The following is a 21,577-nucleotide window of genomic DNA, read 5'->3' on the forward strand; positions in this document are numbered from 1 at the left end:
TCTTGCCCTGAAAGCTGGCATTGCATTTTATTCAAACTGCATTTTATTATATATGAACATCTTCTAGTGAACTTTTTTGAACTGTGTGTGTGTGTGTGTCTGAAGCACAGAGAGTTCCTTTCCACTTGTTACACGGTGTTTACACACATTGCAACATGATTGGAATGTAAACTAATATACTGTTATCTATAGTTTGGATGCAGATTGAAGCTGAATAGCAGGACAAAATGCTTTTGTTTAACCATTTCAGTGATGTTCTGCTAAAAAAAAATTCTTGGATACTAGCTTTCAAGCTCTTAGGAATCTTTTAGAGCAAAGTAGAAATGCTAAACCAGAATGGAGTAGGAGGCGCCCGTAATGTGTTCGCGTTGTATTAGGATAGCCTAGGCTAGCAGTCCTTTTGCCCTAAGTCACAGCATTCGACCTGAGGAAGCGGTTGTTTCCGCGAAACGCGTTGTCAATTAAAAGTGCCCAATAAAGTGTTTTACTTTTTATACTATCTAGCGGAGGGACTACTTTTTTAAGGTAGGAACGTCCGTTATTTACTATTTTCATTATTTATTATTTTTTTACTTTATTTTTTATTTTCTATCTGCTACTATTGTTGTCGCCTACTTATGGTCTAAAAATACAACACGAACACATTACGGGCGCCTCCTACTCCATTCTGGTTTGACGTTTCACCCCAAGCTAGGGGTTACCACTTTGGCAAGTGGACTCTTTGAAGGAGCTGCGACCACATACGGACAAGGCCGAGCGGGGACGGTACTTCCCCATATGCGCACAAAGTGGTTGCTTGGTTCGCAACCTAATTGTGAGAAAACGCGGAAAAGCCGCCGCATATGCCAAGAACGAGGCGGCTGATTCCGCGTCCAAAGCGGCGGTTTGCACGCATGGACACGCGTCTGGTAGTATGGTGGAATGCGGAAAAGCCGCCGCATGTCCTGACAGCAAAGCGGCTGCTTGGATGCTTGGCGGCGTGTGCTTGGTGTGGCTGGGTCTGTTAGTGCACCTAGACAGATGGAGAGCTATGCACGCGCGGGCCTGAATGCAGGACCTTTATACCAGCAGGGGAAGTGTCAGCTGATCAAGAAGGTCAGCTGACTCCTGTAGGACTCATGATTGGCTGAATGGTTCGGGCGGGGCAGCAGAGTCCAGCAACTATATATTCTGCTGCTTGTCAGTTGCTGGTTGTCTGCCATTGCTAACACTTGCATGAAGGCACTCTTACCCTAGCTAGACCCGACAGTGTGCCAGAACCGGCTGGAGCTGGGAATCCACACTGAGTCAGATCCTTGATAGCTTAAAGTACTAATTGTTCGGTATTATTTGTTAGACCATTTCCAGGGTGTTGAGATCAAGGCCCTCACACCCCAGACTAGGAATACTGTGTATCCTCTGTGTATTCTCTAGACTAGTTCCAGGGTGTTGTGAATACGGACCTCACACCCAAGACTAGGGAACTGTATTATCTTTCATGTTATGCTCCAGACTAGTTCCAGGGTGTTGTGAATACGGACCTCACACCCAAAGACTAGGGAACTGTATTATCATTTATGTTATACTCCAGACTAGTTCCAGGGTGTTGTGAATACGGACCTCACACCCAGACTAGGTTGTGTTATTACTGTGTTACGTTAGCCCAGTTCAATCGCCAAGGATCAGATTCTCTCTCTGGTTGCTGACACCGATCGTTACAGAATGGCAGACCGAACCCAAATGGACGCACTGTATAGCCATGTTGAAGTCCTGACCACCGCGGTAAACCAACTTTCCGCGGCAGTTTTGAACCAACAGACCCAGATATGTCAGATATCTGGGGCTATTTCAGGACTTCAATCAGTGCGATCTCCTCTTAGCACAGACATACGTATGCCTGTACATGAAAAATTTTCTGGCGACAGATCTGATTTTCGGAACTTTAGAAATAGTGTTATCATACTTTGAGTTAAGGCCCAATTCGTCTGGAACCGAGGCACAGAGAATTACGTTCATTAAGACTCTGTTGTCAGGGGATTCCCAGACCTGGGCATATGGTCTTCCTATTGGGCATCAGGCCCTGACCTCGGTCGATGAATTTTTTGAGGCTATGGCTATGATTTACGATGACCCAGACATCGCCTCGACTTCTGAACGGAAGCTCAAGCTTCTGCGTCAGGGCAAAGGTCCGGTGGAAAATTATGCTGCGGAGTTTGTGAGGTGGGCAGTCTCAGCTAGATGGGACGCATTCGCCCTCCTAGACTGTTTTTTGGCCAGATTGTCAGATAATATTCATGAGGTAATGATAGGCCATCCTGAGCCCGAATCATTGGATGAGGCAATCTCTTTGGCCATACAGATAGATCGCCGTTTGCGCCACCAGAGACAGATTCGTGGTAGAGTGGCCAGAAGGTCTATCTTACACGACTCTTCTCGGTCTCCCTCACCTCCAGGCGAACCTATGCAAATTGGGTACACAAGGTTGAATCTGGGGGAAAAGAGTCGCAGGAGCCCAAAGAAGAACGCTTTACATGGTTCCACTAGGCCAGACAAAAGCTATCGCCTCATATTAGTCAAAATCATAGGTGAGCAGGGTTCATCCCTGAACGATGGTCGGCTGATCCTTCCTTGTTCAGTTACGTGGGAAGGTCGGACCAAGTCCGCAGAAGCCATGGTGGACTCGGGTTCGTCAGCGAACCTCATCAATTACGATTTTGCCAAAAGTCTGGGGATACCGTTATCTGCACCCGAACGGCAGATTTCGGTCACTGCAGTGGACGACTCTCCATTGCGCAGTGCCCAGTTTCTTTCCCAAACCCCCCTACTGTCATGTTGTTTAGGGGCAGTGCATGAAGAGAGTTTACAGTTCCTGGTCCTGCCGATGAAAGGGTCTGCTGTTGTTCTCGGTATGTCCTGGTTGCAACTCCACTCTCCACTGATTGACTGGGCTTCAGGACGGTTACTGAACTGGTCAGCTCATTGTCATGAGCACTGTTTAAAGAAGGGTGAGGTGGATAAAACCAGGATACAGGTCGCAGGAAAGGCAGGACAGTGTACAGTTATTTCTAATGGTTCCTGTTCCTCACGGTTTCCTCTCATGCATAAATCTGATAGCAAAAGCCCCAAAGCAGACACTTTAGACAGGGGTTTTTGGCCCAAAACCATTCTACCACCAAAAAAACAGGCTGACAAAAAATCATTTCCTGTGTCCCCGCCCGGGTCAGCGCTGCAGGTGGATTCCACTCCCTCCCTCCCTGGGTGGATTGATGGCCAGCCTGAGTATGAGATAAAAGGAAAATTCTCTAACTTACGTCCTGGAAAGCCAGGAAGGAGATGTCCGGAGTCCACTCCTCAGGGGGGGGGTACTGTGAGAAAACGCGGAAAAGCCGCCGCATATGCCAAGAACGAGGCGGCTGATTCCGCGTCCAAAGCGGCGGTTTGCACGCATGGACACGCGTCTGGTAGTATGGTGGAATGCGGAAAAGCCGCCGCATGTCCTGACAGCAAAGCGGCTGCTTGCATGCGGCGGCGCGTGCTTGGTGTGGCTGGGTCTGTTAGTGCACCTAGACAGATGGAGAGCTATGCACGCGCGGGCTTGAATGCAGGACCTTTATACCAGCAGGGGAAGTGTCAGCTGATCAGGAAGGTCAGCTGACTCCTGTAGGACTCATGATTGGCTGAATGGTTCGGGCGGGGCAGCAGAGTCCAGCAGCTATATATTCTGCTGCTTGTCAGTTGCTGGTTGTCTGCCATTGCTAACACTTGCGTGAAGGCACTCAGACCTTAGCTAGACCCGACAGTGTGCCAGAACTGGCTGGAGCTGGGAATCCACACTGAGTCAGATCCTTGATAGCTTAAAGTACTAATTGTATGGTATTATTTGTTAGACCAGTTCCAGGGTGTTGAGATCAAGGCCCTCACACCCCAGACTAGGAATACTGTGTATCCTCTGTGTATTCTCTAGACTAGTTCCAGGGTGTTGTGAATACGGACCTCACACCCAAGACTAGGGAACTGTATTATCTTTTATGTTATGCTCCAGACTAGTTCCAGGGTGTTGTGAATACGGACCTCACACCCAAGACTAGGGAACTGTATTATCATTTATGTTATACTCCAGACTAGTTCCAGGGTGTTGTGAATACGGACCTCACACCCAGACTAGGTTGTGTTATTACTGTGTTACGTTAGCCCAGTTCAGGGCAAAGCCTTACATATTAGCAGCAGGGCTTCCTGCGTCCCAGCCTTGGTCCCTCGCTCAGGGGTCCACAGGCTACAGGAATATCACCCACCGCTCAGGGGTGAATTCCTCAGGAGTATAGGCCGCCAGCTCCTCTGGTGGTCTTTACTCAGAGTTGTTACTGTTGCACCAAACACTTACACTCTACCTGGTGTCTAGAGGTTAGACATATCTGATTATTGACGATTCCGCAGATCCTCAATAATCGGGTATATCTGTATTCTTGGGGATACTGCGGATCGCCAAGGATCAGATTCTCTCTCTGGTTGCTGACACCGATCGTTACACTAATTTTGTAAGTACAACAACATAGAATTTTTTTGAAACATCATCATAACTCACTATACTGCACCAGATCCGGCTCCCGGTTTCTCCTCCCGCCCTTTTCTATTTCCACTACAGTCCTAAAGTAGAAATGCTGGCTTTCAGACCACTTTAACCTAAATACTAAAGAAGTTGGAGATAAAGAAATTTGGGGTTGATCCACAAAACGTATCTTATAAATTATCTCTCTGTATCTGTCTTAACTTACATTTTATCTCTCCCGATCTGTCATCCCCTGAATTATTTGTATTATTATTGTTGTTGTTAAACTTTGTTTATAAAGCACTAACATATTACACAGCATATTGTATTTGTAAAAATAACCCTAAATATTCCTGGAATCTCATATTCTTATTTTGGGTTTAAAGAGAAACTGTAAACAAGGATTGAACTTCATCCCAATCAGTAGCTGATACCCCCTTTCCCATGAGGAATCTTCACTTTTTCTCAAACGGATCATCAGGGGGCTCTGTATGACTGATATTGTGGAGAAACCCCTCCCACAGTGTGATGTCAGGACCATGGTCCTGACAGTTTGCTGTCTGTGAACCTCATTGCATTGTGGGAAATAACAGCTTTTTCCGACTGCCAAGCAAGCATTCCGTACAGATCACCTGGCAGAATTAAAGATGTCACCACCAGTGATACATTTCAGAATGTAAATCAGGGAGAGGAAAGAGAGAGAATATTTTACAATGGGCAAACACTGACTAAATAATCTATAAATAAATATTGTGAAAAAAAAAAAACAATAAGCAATTTTATTAACTATATTATTTTCACTACTGTTCCCTTTTAAAGGGTTCATAGTTTCAGTTTGCAATCTTAGCTGTGTTAATCATTAACCTCCCTGTCATTCAGTTTCTGCTGGATATCTGGGCAAAAAGTAATCCAAATAATTTTCACAACCCTTTCTCCTGTTACATACCAAAACATTTCAAGGGCCTACTATACATTTTGAGTATAATAAAAGCTTGAAACACAAAATCAAATCAAAACTAAAATTTCAAAATGACACCCTAAAATCGCTGATCATTTACATATCCGAGCTGCAGCTGCTCAACCTGCACTAATATGAATGGGAAGGTGGCCGTACACAGGGGAGTAGCAATAGGGGTGCAGAGGTAGCGACCACATCGGGGCCCTTGGGCCAGAGGGGCCCTGAAGGGCCCTACCTCAACTACAGTATTAGCTCTCTATTGGTCCTGTGCTCATAATAATCACTTTTATAGATACTTTAAATAGTGGTAATCATTATCAAGCTGCTCCCCATCCCCTTCTGGTACCTCTGACGCTGTAGTTGCCATTGGCAGGTTTTGGTGAGCCATATCAATTGTTCTGTATAGAGTGCTTGGGGGGGGGGGGGCATTGTAAAACTTGCATCGGGGCCCACAGCTCCTTAGCTTATGCCACTGGCCATACATCTTTGCGATGATGGGCAAATTCGACCAAGAGACAGATCTGCCTCTGATTAAATCTGAATAGTGAGAGATTTGTCAGCTGCAGCATGAAATCTATCAGGAATCGGCCGTGTCCGTTGCCTTGGCGCTGCCCCCCAGTGTATACGTATACCCCTGTGTGTGCGTTATTTATTCATTACCTGTCGTGTCCCTACCGTGCGGTGCTCATACATCTTCAGTATCCCCCACAGGTTATTGTACTGTATTCAGGCCCGGATTTACATCACAGAAGCCTATAGGCACACATGTCCTGGCGCCTTAGACTCCGCCCTCCATAAACCTGCAAACCCCCACCTAACTGCACCGCAAGTGTGCTGGCTGGCCCAGCTGTCACCTCTCCCTTACTTCCCTTGTCCGTCATAGGTAGCTACAGGTGTTCCTTAGCATTAGGTATCCAGAGGTATCCTCAGTATTAAAGCGGATTCGAGAAGAAAAACTAACTATAACAAGTAACTTGTCTATATATCTTATCTACACTTTACACAGTTTACACTAGTTTACACAGCAAATCTAGCTGCAAACAGCTTCCACAGTTTATGATTATTTCTTCCTGTGATACAATGAGAGCGGCCATGTTCTTTTTGTCACATTACACACAGGCAAGCTGCTCTGTATCTCCAGCCCTCAGCTGGTAAAAACTTCACTCCCCTCTCCTCCTCCCTCCTCCCCTCTGCCTCTGAAATCTCTGGCTAGTAACACCTTCCCCCTCCTCCTGCCCAGACTGATCTCCCATAAGCCCTTGCTACATCGGTCTGAGAGTGCCAAGGCACTCTGGAGAAGCTGTGAGCGAGGCTTGTTTAGTTTATAGGGAATTAGAGTATTAAAACAAAACAAAAAAAGGATTTGGCTTGAGGAATGCCCTATAAACTATATGAAAGGAACACAATTATGCAATGAGTAAAAGCTTATCTCGGATCCACTTTAAGTAGCTATGGTGCCCCTGACTAAAGGGAGATCTCCTCAGTGGAATGCAGAGAGCTGGGTGAGTAACCTCTCATTTACGCTCTCACCAGGACTCTGCATAGGGAAGCAGGGAGGGAGGAGCTCGGGTAGGGGAGTGAGCCGCCTTTCCATCATCGGACGCCTGTAGGCACAGGCCTACAGTGCCTTATGGGAAATCCGGCCCTGACTGTATTAAATAATAATTGAAAAAAATTGCCCCCAGATGATGAGGCTTCGTGGCGTCATCAACACCGATCACCAGGGAACATGTCACTATCGGAGTTACACGATGAGCGATCAGCACGCCAATGGTGCATATGAGTAAACTTGGTGTCAGTGAAATCCAGGGCAAGGCGGGGATGAAGCATACCTTTACACATGACAGCATCCGTCTGCTGAGCCTGTAGGGACAGTCATCCAGCTTCCCGTGTCACCCGACACCACAGTGCAGGAGATAAGCTCCTGTCAGAAGCCTCACCACAGTAGCCATCCACATCCATTACTGTTCCCTGACATACTTAGCCCGGTGTTGTGTCTGATTACGCTACCTTTGGATTTGCGCTGCCCCACATGCGCAGTAGGAGACTGTGTAGCCACAGTTCCTATTTAATTATGCTGCTGATGGTAAAATACTAAATATCTCTGCTTCTTCACATCCTACACTCCCCCAATTTTCAGGGTAGGGAGGGGACCCCCCGAACTACCTCTATGCAAAATTGCAGCCCCCGAGACCCACTGGTTCCCGAGATAAGTTTCTCTAATCTATCTCCTGAACCAGCGGGGCTCGGGAGCTGCAATTTGGCATAGAGGTCGTTCGGGGGGTCCCCACCCTACCCTGAAAATTTGGTGAGTGTAGGATGTGTGGAAGCGGAGATATTAATTATTTTACCATCAGCAGCATAATTACCTTCACACTGAGCATGCGTGCTACTCAGTGTGGAAGGGAGCTTCCGGGCAGCGCAATCAGACATTTACAGGCAGACACACAGCCTGCATCACAGAGCAGAGAAACAATTGGCTCCATCATGCAGTGTAATGCAGGAAGTAATTTTCTAGTGAACTCGTGTGTGACTCTGATGCCAGCAGGTGCCTGCTGGGGTAGAGTCAGCCCCGGGCCACTCATGAGGCGGGGTGAGGCGGGTTCCTCAGGCGGCAAAAGTGTGGGGGGGGCAGCGCCCGCCTGGCTGTGAGGGGGGGAGGGGGTGCCAAGCTGGAGAGGGTAGCAGGCAGGAAGGGAGGCAGCGGGCACAGCGGTGGGGAGGGAGGTCGGACCCCTCCCTCACCTGGGTCCCCCGGTCTGCGCTTCCCCACCAGCTATTAGCAAAGTGGCTATTAGCAAAGTGTACAATCAGGCAGTGGGCGGGGAAGCGATGACTCACTTCCTTCCACGTTCCAGCGTGCGTTCCACTGCTCATCACTTCCTGCAATGCCGCCCACTGTACTGTACAGTGGATGGCATTGCAGGTAGTGACGAGCGGTGGAACGCAGTGCTGGAACGTCAAGGAGGTGAGTCATCGCTTCCCCGCCCGCTGCCTGATAATCGTACACTGTGCTAATAGCTGAAGGGGGAGCGCAGACCCAGGTGACGGGGGGCCCGACCCCCCCCCCCCCTCCCCACTGCTGTGCCTGCTGCCCCCCTTCCTGCCTGCTACCCCCCTGGGCTACCTATACTGGGGCAATTATACTACCTGTTGGGGAGGGGGGGGGGGCATCTTGACAAGTTTGCCTCAGGCGGCAAAAAGTCTAGAACCAGCCCTGGGTAGATCTGTTGGGAAAGAGTGGAAGATACATGTAATTACTTACTGTTCTGCCTCTTCGAGCTGCATGCAGTGTCTTTGTTGATTCAGCCTCCTTGATTCAGCCTCCTGCTTGTTGCCCGCTCACATCTGCCCAAGATAACTTTAGCAGCCAGCCCCAGCAGCAAGCAATCTGTCTGGAGGCACTGCAACATGGAGCAGCCCTGCCTCCTTCTACCTCTTCATCACCACGCTGACCCACCACAGCTCATGACATTTGCTGGCTGCTGCTCTTGCTTTCAAACTGTGTTGGCAAAGTAAAGGGGCAGGATGGGTCGGACCAAAGCTGCATCTTAGATGTCAGGGTGCATACATAGGCACTAGGAGACGGTTGTGGTGGCGGCGGCACTCGTTCTTGTGCTCAGGAAGGGGAGGAAACCCGGGATTCTAAAGGCAGTGTGCGGGACGTGGGACAGGAGACTTGAATCTGTGAAAGCACTGTGAAAACCGGGACTGTTTGGCCCTTTGGTAAAGGTGGTCAAGTATAAGTCCCATACTATAGGTTAGCTAGTATAGGTGCTGCAGTACAAGTTAGCCAGTATAGGTGCTGCAGTACATGTTAGCTAGTATAGGTGCCCCAGTACATGTTAGCTAGTATAGGTGCCCCAGTACAAGTTAGCCAGTATAGGTGCTGCAGCATAGGTTAGCTAGTATAGGTGCCCCAGTACAAGTTAGCTAGTATAGGTGCCGCAGTACAAGTTAGCTAGTATAGGTGCCGCAGCATTGGTTAGCTAGTTTAGGTGCTGCAGCATTGGTTAGCTAGTATAGGTGCTGCAGCATTGGTTAGCTAGTATAGGTGCTGCAGCATTGGTTAGCTAGTATAGGTGCTGCAGCATAGGTTAGCTAGTATAGGTGCTGCAGTACATGCTAGCTAGTATAGGTGCTGCAGTACATGTTAGCTAGTATAGGTGCCCCAGTACAAGTTAGCCAGTATAGGTGCTGCAGTACATGTTAGCTAGTATAGGTGCTGCAGTACATGTTAGCTAGTATAGGTGCTGCAGCATAGGTTAGCTAGTATAGGTGCCCCAGTACAAGTTAGCCAGTATAGGTGCTGTAGCATATTTTAGCTAGTATAGGTGCCCCAGTACAGGTTAGCTAGTATAGGTGCTGCAGTACAGGTTAGCTAGTATAGGTGCCCCAGTACAAGTTAGCCAGTATAGGTGCTGCAGCATAGATTAGATAGTATAGGTTCCCCAGTACAAGTTAGCTAGTATAGGTGCCGCAGTACAAGTTAGCTAGTATAGGTGCCGCAGTACAAGTTAGCTAGTATAGGTGCCGCAGTACAAGTTAGCCAGTATAGGTGCTGCAGCATTGGTTAGCTAGTATAGGTGCCGCAGTACAAGTTAGCTAGTATAGGTGCTGCAGTACAGGTTAGCTAGTATAGGTGCCGCAGTACAAGTTAGCCAGTATAGGTGCTGCAGCATTGGTTAGCTAGTATAGATGCCACAGTACAAGTTAGCTAGTATAGGTGCCGCAGTGCAAGTTAGCTAGTATAGGTGCCACAGTACAAGTTAGCCAGTATAGGTGCTGCAGCATTGGTTAGCTAGTATAGGTGCCGCAGTACAAGTTAGCTAGTATAGGTGCTGCAGTACAGGTTAGCTAGTATAGGTGCCGCAGTACAAGTTAGCTAGTATAGGTGCTGCAGCATTGGTTAGCTAGTATAGGTGCCACAGTACAAGTTAGCTAGTATAGGTGCTGCAGCAAAAGTTAGCTAAGCTAGTTGTATAGTTGAAAGCTGCCCCAGTACAGAATCCCCCCCCCCCCCCCCCCTGCAGTTCCCCTACCCCCCTTCTTCCTCCCTCTGTAGTGATTCTTTCTACTCTCCCACCCTCCCTCTGCAGCGATAGCAGGTGGGCAGTCGTGGCTCATCCAGAGGTAGTGCCACAAAGATGTCATGCACAATCTGCATTAAAGTCTACTTTGAAATGACAGTCTATATACTGTATATCCATGCATAAGCTGCTCTGCGCAAAAAACTCCTCCAGGCTTCAAATAGTTTTTTCTCTCGCTCCAGACAGAAAACCTCCACCACACCCTTAAAAAGGGACTCACCGTCCTCTGAGATCAACTGACGGATCAGATGCAGCCTTGAGACCAGGGGCGTTGCTAGGATCCTAAGACATCTGGGCACTTTTGGGCACTCCAGAAGGAAAATGGTTGTGGCCATGCACCAGAATGTGGGTGTGGTCATGGGTGGAGCTAAATGTACACGTACCTAACAGTGGTCTAAGTAGCTCTGCCCAGAAAAATGTTGGATGAACACAGCTCCCTGCATGCCCGAATAAAGGCATCATAGCGCCCAGCATGGCACCACAACACCTAGTAGGCTACCACAGCACCCAGAACACTCCCGATTGATGCACCACAGCTCCCAGCATAACCGTCATTGAGGCGCCACAGCTGACATCCGGGGGACATCCGGGGCAGCCCAGTATAGATCTGGGGCATGTGCCACTGATCTTTGGGGCTAGCAACGCCCCTGCTTGAGACCGTTATTGGGTCGTCCGCCACCTCCCTGGCAGATTCCTGATGTCTTCACCACAATGTTCCTCATTCAGCGCAAATCACCATATCCTCAGTAAAAATACTCAACATAGTGTAAAACCGTTTCACATTTATTCCTTATAAACTCATATTGCACTCACGTTTTTAAGATTCAAACAGATAGCACAGAGTTTTTCGAATTGGTTGTGTAGTACGGATAATTACTAGAACATTGGTAGCAAAAAAAAAAAAATAATCTCATATTTTTATTTTCAGTTATAGACATTGCATCCTTCTCTAATCTTTGCAGTTTACACATTATTCAGCATTCTAAATGTTTTTATAGAACAGGCAGTGAACTTTTGAACTGTCCTGAACTATTCTCTGCAAAAGAAAAACACAATACAGCTGAGATAACCTAATCAGAAGTCAGAGCTCTCTGCCACTTTCAAAGTCATGGAACTCAAAGACCATTTGCATAGATAACAAGTGGAGTTTCTTAACTCTTCCTGTACTGGAACAAATATTAGACTTATGTCTCTGCTCCTAATGCTTTATTTGTTTGCTGTACTACACAACCAATTCAGTATATCATAATTTTCTTTCCGCTTCAGTGTCTCTTTAAAGAGGTATGGTCGCAACAATCTTATAATTTAAAACACATGCAAATAAGAAGTACATTTCTCCCAGATTAAAATGAGCCATAAATTACTTTTCTCCTATGTTGCTGTCACTTACAGTAAGTAATACAAATCTGACATTACCGACAGGTTTTGGGCTAGTCTATATCACTCCATAGGGGATTCTCAGCATGGCCTGTATTATTTATAAAGACATTCCCTGAAAAACATTTATATAAAGATGCTGGCCAGTCTCTCCCTGCTCGCTGTACACTATTTTGGCAGTTGGACGGAGCAACAGCTATTCACTAAGTGCTTTTAAAAATAAAGAAAACCCTGAGAACCCCCTATGAGAAGATGGGCTAGTCCAAAATCTCTCGGTATTGTCAGATTTCTACTATTTACTGTAAGTGACAGCAACATAGGAGAAAAGTAATTTATGGCTCATTTTACTTAGGGAAAATGTACTTCTTATTTTTATGTGTTTTACATGTAAAGCTTTTCGCAACAGTTCCTCTTTAAGGATTCTTAACCAGCATGAAATTTGATTGGCTGCTACTAAAGTAATTTGTGTCATCCTAACCTCATTGCCATAAAGCTATACATTTTGTGTGTATGTGTCTTGTGTCCACAGTTTAAAAGAGATGGGAAAGATTTCGATATTTTAGAAGATTATGCACGAAAATATAACAATGTTTTTCCGATCTGGCTGGGAAGTTTCTTTGCTACTCTGACTGTGGGTGACTCAATCTATGTTAAAGCCATCCTGTCCAGACAAGGTACCGATTCAGCTTATTACTTTATGAGAGGCTGTGGAGCTAAAACTTTATTTGCAAGCAAGAATTAGTATTTTGTTTGAAAAACATATGCATAGGTACAATAAAATCCCTTTATAGTATACGCCAAGGGACCGGGAGAAAGTAGTTAACTATATCAGAAGTTTACTATATCAGAAATTGTCCCTAGTGATAAGCACAAATTTCGCAAAAACGTAATTTTGCATTGTAATTCACAATTGCAATACAAAGTCGTAATGTGAAATTTTGGAAAAATCTTAATTAATTACGGTATGTATGTAAACATAATCAGGGATAGCAATGTTGTGTAATTTTCATTTAATTTCATGCCGACTTTAGCTCCGCATACATGCTATTATCACTAAAATTGTTATAGGGAAAAAGTAAAAAAAGAAAAAAACAGTTGCAGATTTTGAGATAATCGGTTTTGAAAATCGTTAAAAATAGTTTTTAAACTGTCGTTTTGAGTTTACAAAAACGTTTTTCCTTTGTAATTTTAAAATCAATTTTCTCAAAAAAAAGTTATTTCTGAAAAATTATTTTTTTTTGGTTCCCACAATTCCCCTTAACAAACGTAGCAATTTTGGTGATGATAGCAGATTTGCTATTAACTATTAAATTTGGCACAAAATTACATTAAATTTTGTGTAATGATGGGAAATTGTGAATGGATTAAGCAAAATCAATTGAATGTCCAAACCGTAATTACGTATGGCCGTAATTGTGAATGATTATGTAAAATGTAGCATAATTACAATTAGCAGATTACTATCATCACTTGCCATACTCAAGCACATAAAGTATACTATAGTACTGCATCTTAATTCAGTCAATAATTGGGAGTCATCTTTTCTCGAGCACAAACAGTGTCTAACCACTTCAGCCTTCAGTTGTTTTGCACCTTATGCATCCAAGCAATTTTCACCCCTGATTCATTCGCCAATAATTTTATCACTACTTATAAAAAATAATTGATCTATATCTTGTTTTTGACATCACCAATTAGGCTTTCTTTGGGTGGTACATTGTGCTAACAATTATTTTTTCTTAATGCATTTTAACAGGAATATTAAGAAAAAAATGGAAATAAAATTATTATTTCTCAGTTTTTGGCCATTATAGCTTTAAAATAATATATGCTACCATAGTTAAAACCCATGTATTTTATTTGCCCATTTGTCCCAGTTATTACACCATTTAAATTAAGTCCTTATCACAATGTATTGCGCCAATATTTTATTTGGAAATAATGGTACATTTTTTCAGTTTTGCGTCCATCCCGATTTATAAACTTATAATTAAAAAAATAATAGTAATATACCCTCTTGACATGCATATTAAAAAAGTTCAGACCCTTAGGTAACTATTTATGCTTTTTTTATTGTAATTTTTTTTTTATTACAAATTTTATTTGGGTATTTTTATGTTATGTTAATGTTTTTATGTTAATTTTAATGTAAGTGCATGTATATTTATTTTTTAAAAAATTATGTACATGCAGTTTTACTATTTGGCCTCAAGATGGCCACAGTGAAATTTTTTTTTTTTTTTTTGGTCCTGCAACACTTACACACTTACAGGAAGTGCAGAGGGGGCGTAACACTTAGAAAGATTGCCGTCAGGCGCACACAATCGTCCACGGGATCGTGAAGCAGCGCGGCAGCACCATTTTGGATGTAGCAGCTACGTCTAAAAGGCTTAAATGGTTAAGCTAGATCCCAATGCACAGTGCTCAATATGCAGGGATTTGGTTGAAATAATCATGCAGCAGCTTGCACAGGAAGCATAGGTCTCACTAGTCAATGCAGGTACAGTACTGATAGTGTGTTCCTCTGTCCACATTTCTGTGCATCCTGGATGATACTGTAGCGTTGCAGCCATGCACAAGCAAGTCATAGATGACATGCTATTCCCTCAGTGATCAGGCAGCAGCTTACACAGAAAGCATAGGTCTCATTGGCTGGTGCTTTTGAGGTAATCCACGCATGCCCAGAGTAGTGTGCAGATAGCGAGCAGGCTACAAGTGGCTGCCAGCCCGCCCACTGCTCATGGGTCTCCAACTGACATATGACACATGTGCCCGCCCACTTTCCACTGTAGCTGGATAGGTAAGGCATTTTATGACAAGGTGTAAAAATATCACCTAGGGGAAAAGTCAGGAGATTGTGTCGTGCATGTCAAGTTCCCAAAAATATTGAACTGATCTTTTTCCTTTTTACAGATCCAAAGGACAATTTTGCCTATTACTTCATGACACAATGGATTGGTATGTAATAGTGTTATAGGGTTAAGGTTAGTGTGCTCACAATGTAAACATTATCTTGTGTGTTAAAGAGGAACTCCAGTGAAAATAATGTAATAAAAAAGTGCTTCATTTTTACAATAATTATGTATAAATGATTTAGTCAGTGTCTGCCCATTGTAAAATCTTTCCTCTCCCTGATTTACATTCTGACATTTATCACATGGTGACATTTAACTGTAAACAGCTGTTATTTCCCACAACGCAACAAAGCTCCCACAGAGTGATGTCAGATCCACGGTCCTGACATCACACTGTGGGAGGGGTTTCCCCACAATATCAGCCATACAGAGCTCTCTGATGATCTGTTTGAGAAAATGAATAGATTTCTCATGGGAAAGGGGGTATCAGCTACTGATTGGGATGAAGTTCTATTCTTTGTTATGGTTTCTCTTTAAAAAAATGGTTAGTGTGAGGGTTAGAAGAAACCTGTAGGGAAAGCCATGCTGCCACCTTTATTGATAATGTTGCTTGATGGCTTGAAGATCTTCTTCTGCTCTAAGACCCAGTTTCACTGAATGGCTGCACCCATTTCCAAGATGCACACCGTGCTGCTGCCAATTCGTGCCATAGACATGCACAGCAACGGGATTTGTATGTGATGTCTGGAAAATGTATGCAGTCGCAATTTATTATTTATTTGCACACAAATCGGAAGTATCTTATTGAAATCAAGGCTATAGTTTCCGTATGTGGGCAATGGATATGAATTCACACTGTGTTCAGATCCACTTGCAACTTCACACTGTGTTCAGAATCCGGTAGAAATCAGTGTTTCTCACCATTATTATGTCAGATATGTATGTAGGGAAGTACCTTTTATACTTGCGTATAAGCCTAATTTTTTAGCACAAAAAATGTGCTGAAAAGTTACCCCCTCGGCTTATATGCGAGTCCGTGGAGTGGAGTCGGCTTATATGCGAGTCAGTGGAGCAGAACAGATGGAGCAGGTTTGGTAATCCACCAACAGTAGATGCCTGGAGAACTAGTGTGTTGGGTCCCCTGGACCTGTAACTGGCCGGTGCCCTGTCTCAGCCGGATTGCTCCTACGGCTTCGGAAAATTACCAATAAATGCAAGAGACGGCACACAAATGGCTGCAATGATTTTGCTGTATTCGGAACAAGTGCACACTACATGTTACGGATATTACATCCTTCCTCAGGTGTATAACCTGAGGAAGGATGTAATATCCGTAACATGTAGTGTGCACTTGTTCTGAATACAGCAAAATCATTGGAGCAGGTTTTGTTACTGGCAGAGGAGAGTAAGGATCTTGCACTAGCTCTTGTGAGCTGACTCACTGCTGTGTCCGTGCCCCTCATCCCATGCAACATGGTGTGCAGAGTTTGCTGCTCAAGACTACCTGTGTCCCCTGGCTTGTGGAGCGGAGCGTGCAAGCAATGTGTCAGTGGTGTTATTATGGGGGATTCTTCCTGTGTGGTAATCGCTGTGTCTCATCTATGACGCCATCTAATGGCATCTTGAGACACAGCTCTATCTTCCTTGGGGCACATCTTGCTATGGGGAGGTTGGATGACTTGTACTGGAGGCACATCTGGCCACTGTAGAGGGGGCTATACTGTGGAGGGGGCTTATAAGTGAGTCAATCACTTTTTCCTGAGTTCTGAGGGAAAAGTGGGTACCTCGGCTTATACGCGGGTCGGCTTATTTGTGAATATATATGGTAACTACAAATCATGGGGCCCCCCCAGTGAAACTTTGATGGGGCCCCCAATGTTCCCACCCTTACCATTGCCTACACCTAGTGGCCCTCACAGTCTGGGGGCACATCTCACAAGGGTCATAAATCCTGTGTGGCCACCATAATCTTCACACCCACAACAAGTGCATCTACAAAAACAGGGTAACATCATCTTAACCACTTAAAGGACAACCAAGGTGACATGTGACATGATGAGATAGACATGGGTATGTACAGTGCCTAGCACACAAATAACTATGCTGTGTTTCTTTTTTTCTTTCTCCGTCGAATAGAGTTAAACATCAGGTATGCAAGTGACAGTCTCTGTCCAGGTCGGGACCGGGTCAGACTGGGTCAGACTATAGCATAACCCTCACTGATAAGGAATTAGAGCCATAAAACTCTTTCCGGTCAGTAAATGGCTTCTGAGAGCAGGAACAAGATTAATAAAGGGTCAATAATTCATAGATTTGAGCTCTGGTATACTTCTATGAACGTGTCATTGAGCAGAGACAATGGAACAGGAAAAACTTAAAAAATAGATTTACATTAGTGATAATTGTAATCAGCTAATTACAATTATGCAAAATTTTGCATAAATTCTCTGAATTACGCCTAAGCTCAATTGATTTTGTATAGTCATTTGTAATTTAGCGTAATTTTGCGACATTTCATGCCGACTTTAGCAGTTAATAGCAAAGCTTCCATTTGACACCAAAATTGCTATATATATTAAGGAGAATACCTTGTAGTTTTTGAGAAAATCGGGTTTAAAAATGCAAAGAAAAATTGGTTTTTAAACTCAGAAAAATGACAGTTTAAAATCCATTTTTCTTTGCATTTTTAAAATCAATTTTCTTAAAATCTATAAAGTCTTTTTGAAAAATTATTTTCTTTTTTTACATACAGTGGGATGCGAAAGTTTAGGCAACCTTGTTAATCGTCATGATTTTCCTGTATAAATCGTTGGTTGTTACGATATAAAAATGTCAGTTAAATATACCGCATAGGAGACACACACAGTGATATTTGAGAATTGAAATGAAGTTTATTGGACTTACAGAAAGTGAACATTAATTGTTTAGATAAAATTAGGCAGGTGCATATATTTGGGCACTGTTGTCATTTTATTGATTCCAAAATCTTTAGAGCTAATTATTGGAACTCAAATTAGCTTGGTAAGCTCAGCGACCCCTGACCTACATACACAGGTGAATCCAATTATGAGAAAGAGTATATAAGTTTTCCTCCTCTTTTACATTTCTCTGAAGAGTAGCAACATGGGGGTCTCAAAACAACTCTCAAATGACCTGAAGACAAAGATTGTTTACCATCATGGTTTAGGGGAAGGATACAGAAAGTTGTCTCAGAGATTTCAGCTGTCTGTTTCCACAGTTAGGAACATATTGAGGAAATGGAAGACCACAGGCTCAGTTCAAGTTAAGGCTTGAAGTGGCAGACCAAGAAAAATCTCAGCTAGACAGAAGCGGTGAATGGTGAGAACAGTCAGAGTCAACTCACAGACCAGCACCAAAGACCTACAACATCATCTTGCTGCAGATGGAGTCACTGTTCATCGTTTAACCATTCTGCACACTTTACACAAGGAGATGCTGTATGCGAGAGTGATGCAGAGGAAGCATTTTCTCCGCCCACAGCACAAACATAGCCGCCTGAGGTATGGTAAAGCACATTTGGACAAGCCAGCTTCATTTTGGAATAAGGTGCTGTGGACTGAGGAAACTAAAATTGAGTTATTTGGGCATATCAAGGGGCGTTATGCATGAAGGAAAAACAACACAGCATTTCAAGAAAAACACCTGCTACCTACAGTAAAAAATATGGTAGTGGTTCCATCATGCTGTTGTTGTGTGGCCAGTACAGGGACTGGGAATCTTGTAAAAGTTAAGGGACGCATGGATTCTACTCAGTATCAGCAGATTCTGGAGACCAAGGAATCAGTGACAAAGCTGAAGCTGCGCCGGGGCTGGATATTTCAAAAAGACAACGACCCTAAACACTGCTCAAAATCCACTTAGGCATTCATGCAGAGGAACAATTCTGGAATTGCCATCTCAGTCCCCAAACCTGAATATCATTGAAAATCTGTGGTGTGAGTTAAAGAGAGCTGTCCATGCTCGGAAGCCATCAAACCTTAGAGATGTTTTGTAAAGAGGAATGGTCCAAAATACCTTCAACCAGAATCCAGACTCTCATTGGAACCGACAGGAATTGTTTAGAGGCTGTAATTTCTGCAAAAGGGTGATCTACTAAATTTAAATATTGATTTCATTTATTTTTTGTGGTGTCCAAATTTATGCACTTGCCTAATTTTGTTTAAACAACTATTGCACACTTTCCGTAAATCTAATAAAATTAATTTCACTTCTCAAATATCACTGTGTGTGTCTCCTATATGATATATTTAACTGGCATTTTTTATTGTAACAACCAACGATTTATACAGGAAAAGTGAAGTCATGAAAATTCACAAGGATGCCCAAACTTTCGCATCCCACTGTACGTAGCAATTTTGGTAGCAATAGCATGTATGGGGGCTTTGCTATTAACCGCCAAAGTTGTCATCAAATTTCACGAAATTCCGCAAAAATTACGCAAAATTATGAAAGATTGTTATTATCTGCGGAATTAATTACGATTTCCACAGAAACTTTGCATAACAATTACGACAAGTTATTTCGAATTTTGATGCGAAATTTCGTCTGACCACTGATTTAAATATAAAATAAGACTGTGGGATATCTTAAAAAAAGTCATTTTTAGGAGAAGGAGGATAGATCCAATGGTTTATCTCATTAGTTTATTTTCACTTCAGATGTCCTTTAACCCTCCTGGCGGTCTAATAAATTCCGCCAGGAGGCAGCGCAGCAGTTTTTTTTTTCTTTTTAAATCATGTAGCGAGCCCATGTAGCGATCATGTAGCATCCCCCCGCCCGCTTCAATCGCCTTCAGCGATCTCCGATCAGGAAATCCCGTTCAAAGAACGGGATTTCCTAGAGGGCTTCCCCCGTCGCCATGGCGACGGGGCGGGATGACGTCAGCGACGTCGTGACGTCATTGGGAGTCCCGATCCACCCCTCAGCGCTGCCTGGCACTGATTGGCCAGGCAGCGCACAGGGTCTGGGGGGGGCAGCGCGGTGCGACAGATAGCGGCGATCGAGCGCGGGGCGGCGGCGATCGGTGTGCTGACGCAGCTAGCAAAGTGCTAGCTGCGTGCAGCAAAAAAAATTAAGCAAATCGGCCCAGCAGGGCCTGAGAAAACCTCCTGCGCGGCTTACCCCGAACGCCAGGAAGGTTAATGCAAAATGGATGTTTTAAAACATCCTATTTTTGCACTAATTAGTGCAAATAAGATGTTTTATAAGCTTCCATTTGGCAGAAATGCTCATGTACTCACGTGCACGGCTGCACGCATGCTGCAAAGGAGGTGGAGGGGAGTGGAGGGGTAGGAAGTAGTTAAATACCGATGGACACATGCATATTTTTTAGGAATATGCCATAAATGTGTTTAAATGCTTTTCAAACATTCTCTTATGGTTTTTAACTAACTGATAAAATATTGATGTGAATGTATCTATTTATGATTTTATCTTTTGTTTACAAAAAAAACAAAGTACCCCCTGAAAACCTAGGATATAAATCCCTAATGCAGAACAATGATGAGATTTCATTTTGGGATTCTGCAAAATTCCAATTTGTAAGTTTCTGCTTTGAAAATTCAGTTCGTGTTAAAGGAAACCAATGATGAACACTTTGGCACAAAATAAACATATCCCCCAATAGTTTTTTTTTTTTAAATACTATCCCCGGTATTTTCGCCACTCTGGTGTGCATTTTTTTTTTACTAAAACTGCATGCAAAACACAGTTCATGAAAAAAGCATATTATTTAGTGGGCTGTGCGCAAAGTGAAATCACCATTTCTAAAAACCTCTTCTGATAACAAATATAGATAAAAAAAATGTTTTTCAATATACCCTTACATTAGCAGCTGCAAGTATACAGAAAGGGGAAAGTAGAACCAGAAGGGGGCAGGCTTGGGCTTGAAAAGACATCAGAGAAGACAGCTATAATGATTCCTGAGCAAAGCCAGACTGAATGCTCAGTCGGGGATTTTATCAGGGCTGATAACAAGCAAGCTGAGCAGTGAAGGATGAAACAGAGAGCAGGGTAGGTGTTTTCTCTAATGTTCCCACTGATATTTATGGTAAAATACATGAGGGTGCTTCGTCTCTGGTTCACTTTAAATCTTTTAATCTTTAAATAAAAATGAAAAAAAAATCAGAGAGGGAGAGTTACTAAATCAGTTTAATTTAGATTTCCATTTACACACTCTATTCCTACAGGATGTACTTTGACCACGATGGAAAAAAAAAATCTCTAATTGAATTGAGTCATTATTTGCAAATCAGATTTTTATAAAGGTTGTTCCTTAATTTTAGATCAAAATTACATTGATTATGGAGATTGAGCAATTAGCTATTTTCACATCTTGTACAGTATGTTTGTATTGCCAATAAGATTGCCAAAAAACGAAAAATTTTAAATGAAAATATATTTATAATAATAATGGACCTTTAACAAATTTAAATTACATCCCTTCCCACTCTAGCACAAAACTAACGTTTTTTTTGTCCATTTTACCACGTTGTAAAATTGGCACTTGACAGCAGGTCCTATTTTATATTTTATAAATCGGGTCCATTCACACTTGTTAGTCTGCAATGGATCCATTGGATCTGTTGGGGTAAGTTGGAGAAACTCTTGTGCGGTCTGTTATTTTTTTCCCAGAGAGTGGATGCATTTCCTATATAGCCTTTTGTGGAAGCGCGTCTGTTCTCTGCACCAACTGGACCACAACGGACCATCGGAGCAGATATTACACTGTCCGCTCCCGATGATGGCCATT

At 43.5% G+C, this 21,577-nt stretch overlaps 1 protein-coding gene across 1 annotated transcript in view; it reads left to right on the forward strand.

Annotated features, from left to right (window-relative positions):
* LOC137520731 (cytochrome P450 4A4-like) overlaps nucleotides 1-21,577 on the forward strand; it is a 71,382-nt gene that overhangs the window by 1,064 nt on the left and 48,741 nt on the right. The window contains exons 2-3 of the mRNA XM_068239031.1: nucleotides 12,480-12,624; nucleotides 14,864-14,908. Coding sequence (XP_068095132.1) covers nucleotides 12,480-12,624; nucleotides 14,864-14,908 — 190 coding nt within the window. The remainder of the gene's footprint in view (nucleotides 1-12,479; nucleotides 12,625-14,863; nucleotides 14,909-21,577) is intronic.

Source organism: Hyperolius riggenbachi, chromosome 6 (assembly GCF_040937935.1).
Source record: "Hyperolius riggenbachi isolate aHypRig1 chromosome 6, aHypRig1.pri, whole genome shotgun sequence".
Classification (NCBI taxonomy): domain Eukaryota; kingdom Metazoa; phylum Chordata; class Amphibia; order Anura; family Hyperoliidae; genus Hyperolius; species Hyperolius riggenbachi.